Source organism: Choloepus didactylus, chromosome 3, assembly GCF_015220235.1.
Source record: "Choloepus didactylus isolate mChoDid1 chromosome 3, mChoDid1.pri, whole genome shotgun sequence".
Classification (NCBI taxonomy): domain Eukaryota; kingdom Metazoa; phylum Chordata; class Mammalia; order Pilosa; family Megalonychidae; genus Choloepus; species Choloepus didactylus.
Window position 1 is genome coordinate 96,172,069 of NC_051309.1, and position 14,386 is coordinate 96,186,454.

The 14,386-nt window shown below is 37.1% G+C and overlaps 2 protein-coding genes across 5 annotated transcripts in view; one reads left to right on the plus strand and one right to left on the minus strand.

Moving 5' to 3' along the window:
* Positions 1-14,386, minus strand: part of FAM13A (family with sequence similarity 13 member A) — a 380,146-nt gene that overhangs the window by 342,104 nt on the left and 23,656 nt on the right. For 2 of the 4 annotated variants that reach the window (XM_037830249.1, XM_037830246.1), the window contains exon 1: positions 6,330-6,516. The exons of 1 other annotated variant lie outside the window; for it this stretch is intronic. In XM_037830249.1, the coding sequence (XP_037686177.1) occupies positions 6,330-6,356 (27 nt within the window). In that variant the 5' untranslated portion in view covers positions 6,357-6,516. Of the gene's footprint in view, positions 1-5,943; positions 5,960-6,329; positions 6,517-14,386 lie in introns of those variants that run through there. One more of the 4 variants, XM_037830248.1, reaches the window with a different exon arrangement.
* Positions 13,108-14,042, plus strand: LOC119529647 (14-3-3 protein epsilon-like). Its single transcript, XM_037830252.1, has one exon. It carries the CDS (start codon positions 13,123-13,125, stop codon positions 13,885-13,887), a length of 765 nt encoding a protein of 254 aa, XP_037686180.1. The 5' UTR covers positions 13,108-13,122; the 3' UTR covers positions 13,888-14,042.

Sequence of the window (14,386 nt, forward strand, 5' to 3'; positions counted from 1 at the left end):
GGGACAGATACTTCAAAGTCTAAATTTCAGCATAACACATTAAATATCAGAATGTCCAGGTTTCAACAAAAGATTACAAAACATACAAAGAAACAGAAAGGTATAGCCCAGGCAAAGGAGAAGATTAAAGCATTAGAAACCATCAATGAGGAGGACCAGACCTGGAACACACCAGACAAAGGCTTTTGAAGAATGGTCCTAAATATGCTCAGAGAGCTAAAGGAAAATATGGAGATAAAACTAAAGGAAATCAAGAAAATAACAGATGAACACAAAGAAATTATCAACAGAGAGATGGTAACAGAGCTGAAGACCACAGTAACAGAAATTAAAAACCCCTAGAGGGTTTCAACAGCAGATTAGAGCTGGCAGAAGAATCAGTGAACTTGAAGATAAGAACACTGAAGTCATTCAGTCTGAGGAGCAGTGTGGAGTGAATTGTTACAAGGTGTGTCACTGGAACACAAGCTTAGGCACAACAGAGACTTTCAGCAACTGATCACTTTATTACTTACACAGCACAAAAAACCCAAAAGAACAGAGAAAGAGATCCAATCACAACCAGTCCCTTGAGAAATTATTATGCTTCCATGTCTTTACATAGCTTCTCAAAATCACAGAACAGCAAGGAACTGAATGATGAGGTATATCAGTTAAAGATGTTTTTGACGTAAGTACCTGAAATTCCAGCTCAACTGGCTAAAATAATGACATTTATTATCACATTATGATAATAAAAAGGATGGTTCAGGAAGGGAAGACTCTAACTTGGTTGATTCAGTGGTTCATGAATGCCACCACTATTCTGCATTCACTGAATGTATGTTATGGATTGAATTATTATCCCCCAAGAGACATGTTCAAGTCTGAACCCCTGGTCCTGTGAATGGGAATTTATTTGTAAACAGAATCATCAAAGATGTTATTAGTTGAGACCAAACTGGTTTAGAATGGGCCCTAATCCACTATGTCTGGTGCCCTTACAAGCAGAAGAAATTGGGACAAATAAGAGAGACAGAGAAGGAGATTGCAATGTGACAGAGGCAGAGATTGAGTGATGCTACCACAAGCCAAAGAACACCATGGATTGCAGGCCCCCAACAGAAGCCAAGGGAGAGACATCAAACAGATTCTCCCCTTAAAGAGGAAGCATGAACCTGCTGACACCTTGATTTCCAACTTCTAGCCTTCAGAACCATGAGACAACAAATTGCTGTTATTTAAGCCAACTAGTCTGCGGTACTTTACTACAGCAGCCCTGCAAAACTAAAACAACATATAAGTCTTCATCCTCAGGCTGCCTTCCTCTAGATCCATAGATGTCTGTCAGCAGCAGCTGAGCCACCTAATTCCTTATTTACATTCAGTAGGGGAAATAGAGACCAACTTCTATCTCAATCATGGAATACAGTCCTTCTCTTTGTCTGCTTTGAGCAGTTTAGGTTATAAGCCAGAGGACGTGTCTGCAAATACTCATGGGATATTTCTCTACATTTCCCAACCAACCTTGCATTTAGGTGGAAACTTGAGACTAGTTCAAAACAATGAACTGTGAGGAGAAAAGAAGTGAATCACTTCCAGAACAAGGTAGATAAAACCATGTGTGCCTCCTTCACCTCTTTCTTCCCCTGATGTAACTTTGGGGGATATATCATCACATATTAAGATAGTAAATACATCACAGGATGGTGGTAGCCTGAATACCAGAGTCACCAGATGGAGGAGAGCTTCTGTCAACCTGCATTGGACTTTGAGTAATTGCTAAACAAACTTTTGTTTCCTTTAACGACTGATGTCTCAGGATTTGTCTGCTGGGAACATGCAGTATTAATTAACATGACTAATGTAGATTACATGGGTACCTGAGAGAATGGCATATATTCACCAGCCTATACTTATCACCTGAGAGCGAATGCATGTGTGAAGTCACCTGCATTGGCTACATGCAATTTTATAAGAAAATTCCCGTGCTAATCAGTTGGAGACTCAAAAGATTTTTTTAAGTACGAAATATTTACAAAAATTTTTTGCTAAATGAAAAACTGTGCAATTTTCACAAAATGCACCATCAAAGGATAGAATGCTTTTGCAGGCATGCCCTTGGCTTCTTGTGTCTTCAAAAGTTGCATTTACAAATAAAATACACTTAGGTGAAACTGCAAAACAGTGCAATCACTTATCCATTCTGTTCTGTGCAAATATTTACTGAATACTTCTACTGCATAGCAAGAGGCATGAAATACAAATAAGGTCTGACCCTTTCAATCCAAAGTTTACAGTCTAGTGGCTAAACAAGACACATAAATAGATCACATCAAGGAACTTGAAAAGATGTTCATATATACCCTAAAAATCTACTACCGAGATAGCACACTGCTCATTAATCACTAAAATCAGCATGAAGTATGTGACAGAACCAGAATTTAAACTCATGTCTGCCAGGCCCCAAACAAAGATAATGTTCTTTCTAAAACTTCAAATAGAAAACAACAGGTTTTTGTTAAAAAATCAAGAAATCCACTATGGCATTTTGGAAACCTAAATTTAATGTGTGGGGGTTGAATTTGGCACCAATCATCCAACTAGAAATATAAAGCAGATGACCATGATAGCTCTGAAACTTGAACTTGTATAATGTTTGTTTGTTGTATTACATAAAAAAATTAAATTGTGCTAAATAGAGAATAAGAGAAACAAACAACAAGGAGGGGTGGCACAACTAAGTACATATAATTGTAAGGAAGTAGCTTGAGAAACATTAGACAGAGATAATTAAGTAGAGATGGAAGGACCAGGTAAATAGAGATAAAAGGACCAATATTTATGAGGCACCAAATATTCATGCCTTAAATGAGTTACCCATTGATTATATGCATTCTGCCTGAGACATGCAGATAAAAATCCATACTGGTTCAATAGTTTACTGACAAGTTACAGCTATAACCAGGGCATACTTGCCCCTGGTGATAGCGCAAACTGTGCTGGCTCCAGACACATTCTATCTGCTGAGTTCCCTGCTTACCCTCAAAGTTGGTCCTCAAAAACACATGGTTAACAATACCACCACCACCATGATCAGGAAAGGCTAATGTAGCAGAGAGTGAGCGACAGGATATGTGAACATTATGTAACACAGGATTTATTTAAAGGGTGGTTCTTTCATACCACCTAAACTTTTTCTAAGTAAACAAACCTACCCCATCTTTTCCCCTTTATTTCTCATTGTATTTTAAGTTGCTTCAATAAACTGCGTGACTGGACTATCTTAAATTGGTCTGTGAGCTTTTCTGTACTGTGACTATAAATTCCTGTTTGTACTATGAAATATTTGGAAGGTATTGGTGGTACCAGGTGGTAAGGCTACAGGAATGGAGGCCTCTATGATGGTTAATTTTATGTATCAATTTAGCTAAGTTATGGTGTCTAGCTGTTTGGTCAAGTCTTACCTGTTTGTAACTGTGTGGGTATTTCATAGATGGGATTTGCATCTATAATCAGTTGATTGCATCTATAATCAACAAAGGAGACTGCCCTCAGTAATGTGGGTGTCTTCTCATCCAATCAATCGGAGGTATTAAAAGCCAGAACTGAGGTTTGAGAATTTCTGCCTCAGCTTCAGCATTGGCTCTTGCCAGTATTGCTAGCCAGCCAGCTTCCCTTGGGGAATCTGGACTAAGGACTTCAACATCACCTTTATCAACTGTGGTCTGCCGTATGGAATTCAGATGTGCCAGTCCCATCTATTCCATCTATTACATGAGCTGATACCTTCTCTCTCTCTCGTTCTCTTGTTCTCTCATTCTTTCTCTCTCTCTCTCCCTCCCTCTCTATATACGTGTGTGTGTATATATATATATATATATATATATATACACACACACACATATATAGGTTCTGTGGACCCTGATGAATACAGTCTCAAGTTAGGGACAACAGCTATAACATCTGAGATACCCTTGGAACTGCTGCCAGCACCAGCAAGAGTTGGGACTAAGTCAGGAGGAATGGACCACAGGGTCTCTGATAACACCAAGAGAACTGGCTACAAATTCACCAGTCATGAATTTGGTAGATGACCTTACGCACAAATCAGAACATCCAGAGTATAAGAACCTAAAAACATGCATTGCAGCCTCCCTTCTTTGTTCATCCACTAGAATGAGCAAACTACCACTCTCAGTCTATCACTCTTCAAAATACCCAGATGCCACCTTGGACAGAACAAGTGGAGAAGTAGGAAATTTGAAAGACTCAGGATTCACCTGAGAAAGACTGAGTCATCCAAAAGTGACTTTTAAAACCATAAGAGACTAGAATAACATTAATTGGTAAGTATAGCTTCCCAATCTGCCTGGGAGTAGGTTTGTTACTGTAAAAAAAAGCTACACATTCTTTGTATGTATGAGCAGGAATGTGAGTAAATTTGTGAAAGCACTATAGTTTCACTGGCCACAAAATTTCATAACTCAATATGGGAAAGAGATAAATAAAAGGAAAAAGGAAAAGAAAGTAAGTTAATGGACTCATAGAAACTAATCTGTCTCACTTTAAGAATCCAAACATAAACGCACACACGTAAACAGTATAAATATCTGATACTTTATTATTTTGTCTGAAGAATGAAGATCTTCAATAGCAGCATACTATTGCAGTTGCTATATAAAAGCAAACTCTAAGTAGGGAAGTCCCAAACTAAAAATAAGTTTTATTGACCCAAGCACCTGTTTACATGTAACTTAGTACTCCTTTTCTTGTCACAAAAATGAAAAAAAGTTCTTCATTCTCCAATAGCTGTCTTCTCCCAGACATACTATTCTACAAATCCTAAAGTAAAACTGGGACACAGCACAATCAAAGGCCGACCTTAATCAACATACTGACTGAGAAGTACTCATCTACCATAGTGAGCAATCTCTTACACTGTGATTTTGATGTCTACCTTAAACAAAATTTTGCATATGCTGTGGATATAAATTAAGGGAAATTATAGAATTTCCTACATGGGTCAGTCTGCATTTCAGTCAAGGGTAAGAGGTAAAGATCTTATCAGACAATCAGAGACAAGCGAAAATCTACATGAAAGATCAGGTCAATCTGTTGCCTCATTCTACACATTCCTAGTCCTAAAATATTTCTTTTATAAAGCTGGAAACATGGAAGACTTGTCTCTGTAGTAATTGGTAAAATAAAAGCTCAGATTGCATTTTATACCTCGATAAATCAGATTTTGAAGTAAACTCTTTAGAGTGAAAGGAAGATAACCACCTGGATACTTGGAGGCTACAAACCCCAGAGATTGAAGGAAAAGTGAAAGAGAAAGACAGAGAGAGACAGGATACTGAAAAATTCTGAGCATGGAAATGAGGGAATCACAGTACAGTTTTGATAAGGAAACTCAATTTGTGGGGCTGGCACACCATCTGGTGACCATTCAGGGCCTGCATGTCAAAAAAAAAAAAAGGACTTAAATGTAATAAAAAGGAAAAGAGCAGTTGATAAAGAATAAGGTATTTCTCATTTAGAACCTCTAGGAACAAATAAAATGCAATTTAAAAATAATTTTAAAAATAAATATGTACAATAGATATATATGTACATATATGCTTTTTCTATATGCTAAAATATAATTCAAATTATGACATTGTGTAAATTATATAATTGGCAATATTTGATTACTGGAAAAGGTTATTTACAAGTACCAACAGAATTGCTTTTGAAATTTATAAGTTTTGGACCTAGAAATATGCACATATCCCACTGATTTTATATTAGTTTTATTTATTGATGCTACTATATTATAGCAACTAGAATTGTCTACAGTTAAGGATTCACAAACATTTACCAACCAAGTTCTTTCATCATTAGTTTCAGCAACCATGCTGAAACAGAAATTCCACAATTACTAAATGAAAATAGGAACATAAAATAGAAAAATATACATACTCAGAAGTAATGGTGTACTTCAATTCCTTCTTGTCTATCCATAAGATTTTTCCAGTAACCACAATTCAACATTCATATTTAACTATCTAGCTACAAGAAAGTTTAAATCACTCGCAACTACTCGACATTAAAACAAGCTGACTTAATCAAATAAACTCAGCATGCATCGTCCTTTCACCTTTTTTTGGAAAGGAAAGAGGATACAAATCCCGAATGCCACCCAAAATACTGCTTAATATCCATTTGAGTGGATAGGAATTTAAGTAACAAATCTTCCCCTGCCCCCTAGAAAGGAAAAACAAAGAATACAAAAACATCTCATCAAACAAGGGCCTCTGCTTAACACCAGCAGTATTCACAGAAGACAGAGAAAGGCCTGTACTTACACAGATGGCTAGAGCTCCTGCCCCCATTCTCTCAGGAAGTGTCTGGAAGACCAGATAAAAGCATTAAAATGACAGCAAAATACTAAAATTCCACTCAGTGGATATGGTTTGATTTAAAAAAAGGCTCCAAATCCAAAGGCCCCAACGGCAAGCAGAGAGAAGTTCCTAACATTTTAGGAAGTGAGGTTTTGCTTCTCATTCGTCTAAACCCACATGGCTGGGATGCCTGCCTGGAGTTGAAATTTGATCCAGAACGTCTAGTATTGGCAAGCAGAGGGAGTCATGTGACATGGGTCTCAAGTCGCTGACATCTTTTTCTTCCACTTGACTTGCTAGATAGCACAAACAGCCTTCTTGAGCTCAAAAAATTGCATATCACTTGGTGGTAGTTATTAATGTGACTAACAGTGCCTAGAACAATACAAACTTGCTTCTTTGTCATTACCTTTAAGAATAATTTACATATTCACACTCAGGTTTAAATTTGCAGATGTTTCTCATTTTTCGGAAGCAGTTTTCACTTTTATTGCCTTCTAGAAATCATCTAAATCCTACCAAAATTTTCTTCCCTCCCTCCTCATTCTATCAGCATTTTTTCTAAATAAAAATGTTGTATTTTACAGAGCTGTTACTTACTACTTCTAATTGCTTTTGAATTACTTTTATTTACATATAACTGGAAATTAAACAACAAACTTTTAGATATCCAATTCTACATACATGATTTGCAGTCTGAAAAATTAGTCTTTAGCCCATCTTTCAATAACTTCCTATTACATATATAGTCTCATTAGAAAATTTAGATTTAAAAATTTCTGGTACATTGGATATGCATTTCATACAAGCCAGAAGGAAACTATCATATTTCTATTTTTACTATCATTTTTTCTTCAAATATTTTTTATATATCTAGCACACTTATAGAATGCTAATATTACATTACACTTGCCCCAACTTTAAGGACTTAAATTTAACCAATAACAATCACTAGAGTAGCTACAATATATTCTGGCACAGTTAGACAAAGGACACATTTAAGTTAAGGTATTATAAACATCATTGAAGTGTTTTCTTATCAATAATTAACATAAGCAGACATGGAACCAAAAAAAAAAAAATAGACAAAAGAAAGTTTCTAAATTAAAAACTTTTGCCTTTCAAAAGACACCATTAAGAAAATGAAAAAGCAAGCCATGGACTAGGAGAAAATACTTTCAAATCATGTATCCAACATGGACTTGTATCTGCAATATAAAAGAACTCTTACAATTCAATAATAAAGAGATAAATAATCCAGTTAAAAATGAAGAAAAGATTTGAAAAGGCATTTTACCAACGTAGATACACAAATGGCCACAAGGCACATAAAATGTTCAGTATCAATAGTTATCAACAGGCAATCATCAACAGCAAAATGCAGATTAAAACCACAGTCAATAAGATTCTACTTCATACCCACAAAAGAATAATTGAAAAGACAGAGAATACCCAGTGTTATCAAGGATGTGGAGAAAATGAAACCCTCAGACATTACTGTTAAGAATGTAAAAGAGCACAGGTACTTTGGAAAACAGTGCAACAGTTTCTTAAACAGTTGAACACAAATTTGTCATCTGATCCAGCAGTTCCATTCCTAGGTATCTACTCAAGAGAAACATACATCTACATGAATGTTCATAGCAGTATTATTCATAATAGCAAAAAAGTGGAAACAACCCAAATGTCCATCAACCAGCAAATGGATAACAAAATGCCTATCCATACTATGGAATATTAATCAGCAATAAAAAGGAATGAACTACTGATAAGTGAAAGAAGCCAGACACAAAAGAACACACACTGTATGATTCCACTTATATGAAATGGCCAGAAAAGGGAAATCTATAGAGACATAAAGTAGATCAGTGGTTGCCTGGGACCAGCTGGTGGTAGTAATCAGGGAGGGACTACAAATGGACTCAAAAGTTTCTTTTTGGGGTGACGGAAATGCTCTAAAATTAGACTGTGGTGTAGCTGTACAGATCTGTAAATGTATTCAAACTGATTGAATTGTATACTTAAAACTAGTGAATTTTATGGTATGTAAATTATATCTCAATAAAGCTGAGTGAGAAAAAAAGAATCAACATACTTTGAATGTAGCAATAGATACAAGCAGTGGCAAAACTGAAAGCAAATATCAACTTTCATTAGTATTTTAAGTATAATATAAACAAAATTCCATTGAGAACAGATTCTTACAAGGGAGGAGGAAGGGAAAAAAGGAATATCAAATTATAAAAACAATGTTAATGACTATTTCTGCTTAACTAAGTAGAATCTACATAAATCAAAAAACACGGAGAATATGGTCTTGTGAAAGCACTTATTAAAGTCTATCAAGCCACACTGTCCACCGATTTGAATGACCTCTTATTCCATATCCCTCAGCCAGTTAGTGCTAAAATAAATAGAAAAAAAAAGAAATGGATTTATTATAATTCACAAATAAAACAGAATAAATATTACTTTGATAATAATTGGATATCAACAATGGGCACCAAGATAAATTCAGGACAATGTTTTAAAAAGACTCTTTCAATACATTTTTTTATACTAAAATTCCCCCTGTATTTTGACTATTTTGGTTCAAACAAAAACCGTCCTTCAATAGTAAATACCTCTTGATCAGCCCAATAAAAATCAGAAAATCTTGTTTCTACACTGGCCATCCTTCTATAATGTAAAATTTTAAACAGATATAGCAAATTGAGCCATCAGTAAAATCTGGGGAAGGGAAAGACATCTAATCTAGCTTAACCAAGCAAATTTAAAATGATTCTTCCATGGAACAGTCAATGGCAGAAATGACACGCATTTGTGATCCAACCACACTAGAAGCCAATGAGAGCTCTTCATGACCAGGAAAGTCCTAGGCCCTCAGTAAGTAAAAACCTGTGAAGAGGAGAATCTGCACAAGACATGAAGTCTTGCTCCTAAATATTTGATCCATAAAAGCTTTGGAGATTAAGCAAATATTGCTTTCAACCCAAGATCATAGGGCACAAGTAGGAAACCGGGAAATCACTCAAAGACAATGTGTCCCTCTTTCTCCTCAATCCCCAGAGTCACACAGAGTTTTATAGTCCATGGAGAGAATTCAAAATTTCTTTTAGCTTTCTTTGCTCAGTAGTACAGAAGCAACATCCTGGGGGTCACCAGCAGTTTGTTCACAGAATTACTGGTTCTTGCATTGGCCACAATATGGATCACACCACTTTTTAAAGGCCTACTACTGAAGCATGTTGGTGCATATGTTTTAAAGGTAGACTATATATATATATACAGAGAGAGAGAATATACTAGTTAAGAGACTGCTAGTTGATAATGTTGCTTCCATCACTTGCTAGCTGTCAGACCTTGAAAAAGCTAGTTAATATTTCTGTGCCTCTATTTCCATCTCAGTAAAACGATGATTATTGTGCCTACTTCATAGGTTTGTTGAGAGGATTGAATTAGGACTTAACCATTGACTGGCACATGGTAAGTATATAAGTTTTCAGTATTATCATTCTTTAAAAGTTAGGCTATTAGGCTTACGGTGTACTTAGGAAATAGGTTTCACTTTCTTTCATCCATTTCTAATACACAGTGATCCATTTCTACCTGATATTCAAGTATTGTCTGGCTTTTGTTCTCCTAATAGAGCACCACTATCCAATCAAGGAATATATACATTTGTGTGTGTATATGTGTGTGTCCATTTTTTGTATGGGTTGTTATAATATAATAATAATAATAATGGGTTTTTATAATAATCAATAATAGGTGATGAAAGGCCAAGATATAAAACATGGAGCAGGAATAATAGTTCACCAAGCAATCCTGATGGCAGGGTTTCCCTTAACTAACTGTCCCTATTCTGCTCAGGCTTCCTCCAGCATATCTACTGGCTCTGGGTTAATGGAAGTTCCCTGCATATGTTGTCTTTGGACTTTTGCACAGAGGGGGATCTAGTGACCAGTGACTGGACTAGAACACACAGGTAAGCTTCAAGTAAACCTGGTTTAGAGGCACTCCAGCAGATAACTGAATGGACAGGTGAAATAGAGGAGTGAGGAGTATGACAAGAAGAAAGTTATTTAGAAATTAGAGCTTTCATGAGGCAACATCCCAGAAATCAGACAGCTAGCAACAACTGCAAATGTGTTCACTACTCTCTCCTCTTCAGAGAGGAAGAGTGTCCTCTAAAACAAACAAAAAGGATGAAAAAATTCTAGTCCTAATTTTTATAACTTTTATATACCATTACAAAATAAAAATAGTCCTGTGCCTAACAAAATGTTCGCCTTAGTTATTCTTTTCTGTGATGACTAGGTTTCACTTGCAAAAAGAAACCATGAATAGATTACCTTCAAACAATGTTCACTGCTATTATCTCCAAGGAATTTATCTGAAATTACCATCTGAAAATATTTTTTCCTAATCCCAAAGTAGACCTAAATGACATTAGACTCTAATTAAGTCCAGAAAGGTCTTTTGGCTGACCAAGATTTACAAAAATAATAATAATAACCCTTAAGATATACAAGCCCAAGCCATTTGTTGATGTAAAATATGAGCTATTAATTTTTCCCCAGAAAAGAAATAGAAATTTTAAAATGTGCTCTTCTGAATAGTCTACCATGGTGAGCTAATTCCATGAATACTCTCAAAAATTCTGAAATACCAGCATAGAACAAAGGATGTCCTATTTTCATGAAGACCCCTGAGCACCCTGGAAGATAGAGTCAAGGTAATTTCAAAACTGATGGCCAGGCCCTCAGGGTGCTGTTACTGAAGTCACCTGCTGACCAGGGGAAACTGGGGAATGTTTCTTACTGGAAGAAGCTAAAAGGGCTATGTTACAGCTAGGCTCCAAAAACCTAAAAATGCTTCAAAGCCAAGTCCTCTGATGTTAGCTGGCAGAGCTATCAGTCTCAAAAGGACAAAATCTCTTCTGAGTAGAAATAACAGTTGTTTTTAGAACAGCAGTGTCCTTGCAGACACAGACTATAAGCTATGCAGAGACCAGCAAGCATCATGGGGTGGTGGGGGTGGGTGGCAGCGACAGCATGAGACACCTAAGGCCTATTGGAAAGTGGGTACTGGAAGCTTTCTTCCCTCCAAACTCAGCCTCTATCCCACTCTTGCCCTATTCCAGCTATTTCTCAATAGTATACCAGCCTGGACCACAGTCAACGACTTCCAGTGTAACAGAATATCAGAATTCGGTTAGTCCGCAACTATTTATTTACTTTCACTTGACCAGCCAGAAGGGCTCAAATATTTTGGTTTATGAATCCCTGACAGAAGGTATACCCGGAAGATTACAGACCCTAGCCAAGGGTCAGCAAGCTACAGCCTGGGGGCCAAATCTGGCCACCACAGGCCAAAACCAGTTGCCATAGGCCAAATCCAGCTACACCCATTTGTTTACATACTGTATATGGCTGTTTTGGCCCTATAACAGTAGAATTGAGGAGCTGCAATAGTACCCATGGCCTGCCAAGTTTAAAGCATTAACTATCTGGCTCTTTACAAAGAAAGTTTGCTGACCCTTGCTCTAGTTTATTCAGTGAAAGTACTGGGCATGGAGTCCTCATACACCCATAGAGAGACCAGTCTGTGAGGTTTGTTTTCCAAGAAAATAGCAGGAAATTGGTCTTGCTTGGGTCCGTTAATCTATTTTGTTGTAACTAGCTGCATTACCTGGTATTGGGCCTTATTCTTACCATTTCCTAGTAATTTTCTAAAGGATTTCTTTGAAAATTATCCAGTTATCATCAGATGACCTCACTATCTCTGTTCTGAATTCTACATGTATTCCTATCCTATTTGAGAAAAATAATAATAATAATAATAAAGTTAACACACTCCTAGGAAAAGACTGCTTGTTCTATAACCATGGTAACAAATAGCCAGCATAACTAATTTTAAATCTGTTCAATTAATAGACAACTTGCCTTAAGTAAACTCATTTTTGCACGCCAATCAACTTCTGAAAGTTGTCCAATCAAGAATGGACTCACTCCAATAAATATGTCTCTGAGTGCCAATCATTAACAGTCACATTGAATATCTACTCTTCTTCAGATAATGTTAATCCATTTAAAGCCCTGGTAGTCAACCAATCCTAATCTCCACACTTCCAAAAACCCTATATATAAGATCAGCAGTCTACTCTGTTCAGAGAGACTCTGCCTAACCAGCAGAGCTCTCCCATACTACAATAATCAATAAATTCAGCTCTTTTTATTTCAGGAACTGAGCATTGGTCTCATCATTCTTTGACATACCTTATAGTTTAGACAGACCAATTCTATGGGACATTATTTAAGCCCCATTGTTTGGCATGCATTTCCATTACTTCCTTACTAACTGCTTCCTCCAGACCTATTTAACCTCCCCCCAAACACACACACCTGAAACTAATTCTCAGCATGCCACATGGCTGGAAACCAAAGCAGACCCACTATGACAATCTGTCACATAAGGAGAGAATCAGAAACCAGCCCCCTAAGAAGTGGGAAAGAGCAGAGGACTTGGGAACAGGAAACACTATGTATGATGATTACCCAAATTCTAGGCCTGGTAAACAAGAGAAGAGCTCCATTATCTTTTGAAAACAGTTTTAGTTCTTCACCCCGAAAGTTTTCTAAACCCATAATTTAATTTAGTTTTTTAATTTCACAAGCTCTTATAAAATGCACAGTATGGGAAGACGCTATCCGCTTCCATCCGTCGAGCAGACCCTGCCGGAGCCGCCGCCGCTATGGATGATCGGGAGGATCTGGTTCAGGCGAAGCTGGCCGAGCAGGCTGAGCGATACGACGAAATGGTGGAATCCATGAAGAAAGTAGCAGGGATGGATGTGGAGTTGACAGTTGAAGAAAGAAACCTACTATCTGTTGCATATAAAAATGTGATTGGAGCCAGAAGAGCCTCCTGGAGAATAATCAGCAGCATTGAACAGAAAGAAGAAAACAAGGGAGGAGAAGACAAACTAAAAATGATTCGGGAATATTGGCAAATGGTTGAGACTGAACTAAAGTTAATCTGTTGTGACATTCTGGATGTACTGGACAAACATCTGATTCCAGCAGCTAACACTGGCGAGTCCAAGGTTTTCTATTATAAAATGAAAGGAGATTACCACAGGTATCTGGCTGAATTTGCCACAGGAAATGACAGGGAGGAGGCTGCAGAGTACAGCCTAGTGGCTTATAAAGCTGCTAGTGATATTGCAATGACAGAACTTCCACCAACGCATCCCATTCGCTTAGGTCTTGCTCTCAATTCTTCTGTATTCTACTATGAAATTCTTAATTCCCCTGACCGTGCCTGCAGGTCGGCAAAAGCAGCTTTTGATGATGCAGTTGCAGAACTGGATACCCTGAGTGAAGAAAGCTATAAGGACTCTACACTTATCATGCAGTTGTTACGTGATAATCTGACACTATGGACTTCAGACATGCAGGGTGATGGTGAAGAGCAGAATAAAGAAGCGCTGCAGGACGTGGAAGATGAAAATCAGTGAGACATAAAAGCCAACAAGAGAAACCATCTCTGTCCACCCCACTCCTCCCCATCCCCACCCCTTGGAAATTCCCAGTTGTCACTGAGAACCACAAAATCTGACTTTTACATTTGGTCTCAGAATTTAGGTTCCTGCCCCCATTTTTTTTTTTTTTTTTTTTTGGTTTGGTTTTTTTGTTTGTTTGTTTGTTTGTTTAATAGTTTTCAAAAGTTCATAAAGGGAAGAGTGAATTTCTGTGGATTTTACTGGTTCCAGCTTTTAGGTTCTTTAAGACACTAACAGGACTGCATAAGGCTTTTTCAGCATTACTGTGTTGTCTACATGCCAGATGTGGCAAGATCACCATTAGAAATGGGAATTACTTTCAAAAGCCATTAGACTTGTAGGCGATGTCACCATCTAAGAGAGAGGTTAATCACTGTAGAGGCGTATGTGGTGGTAACATTTTTTGTCTTTCTAAGTTTAAATCAAATTTTATACCAGTGTTGAAAATTAATTG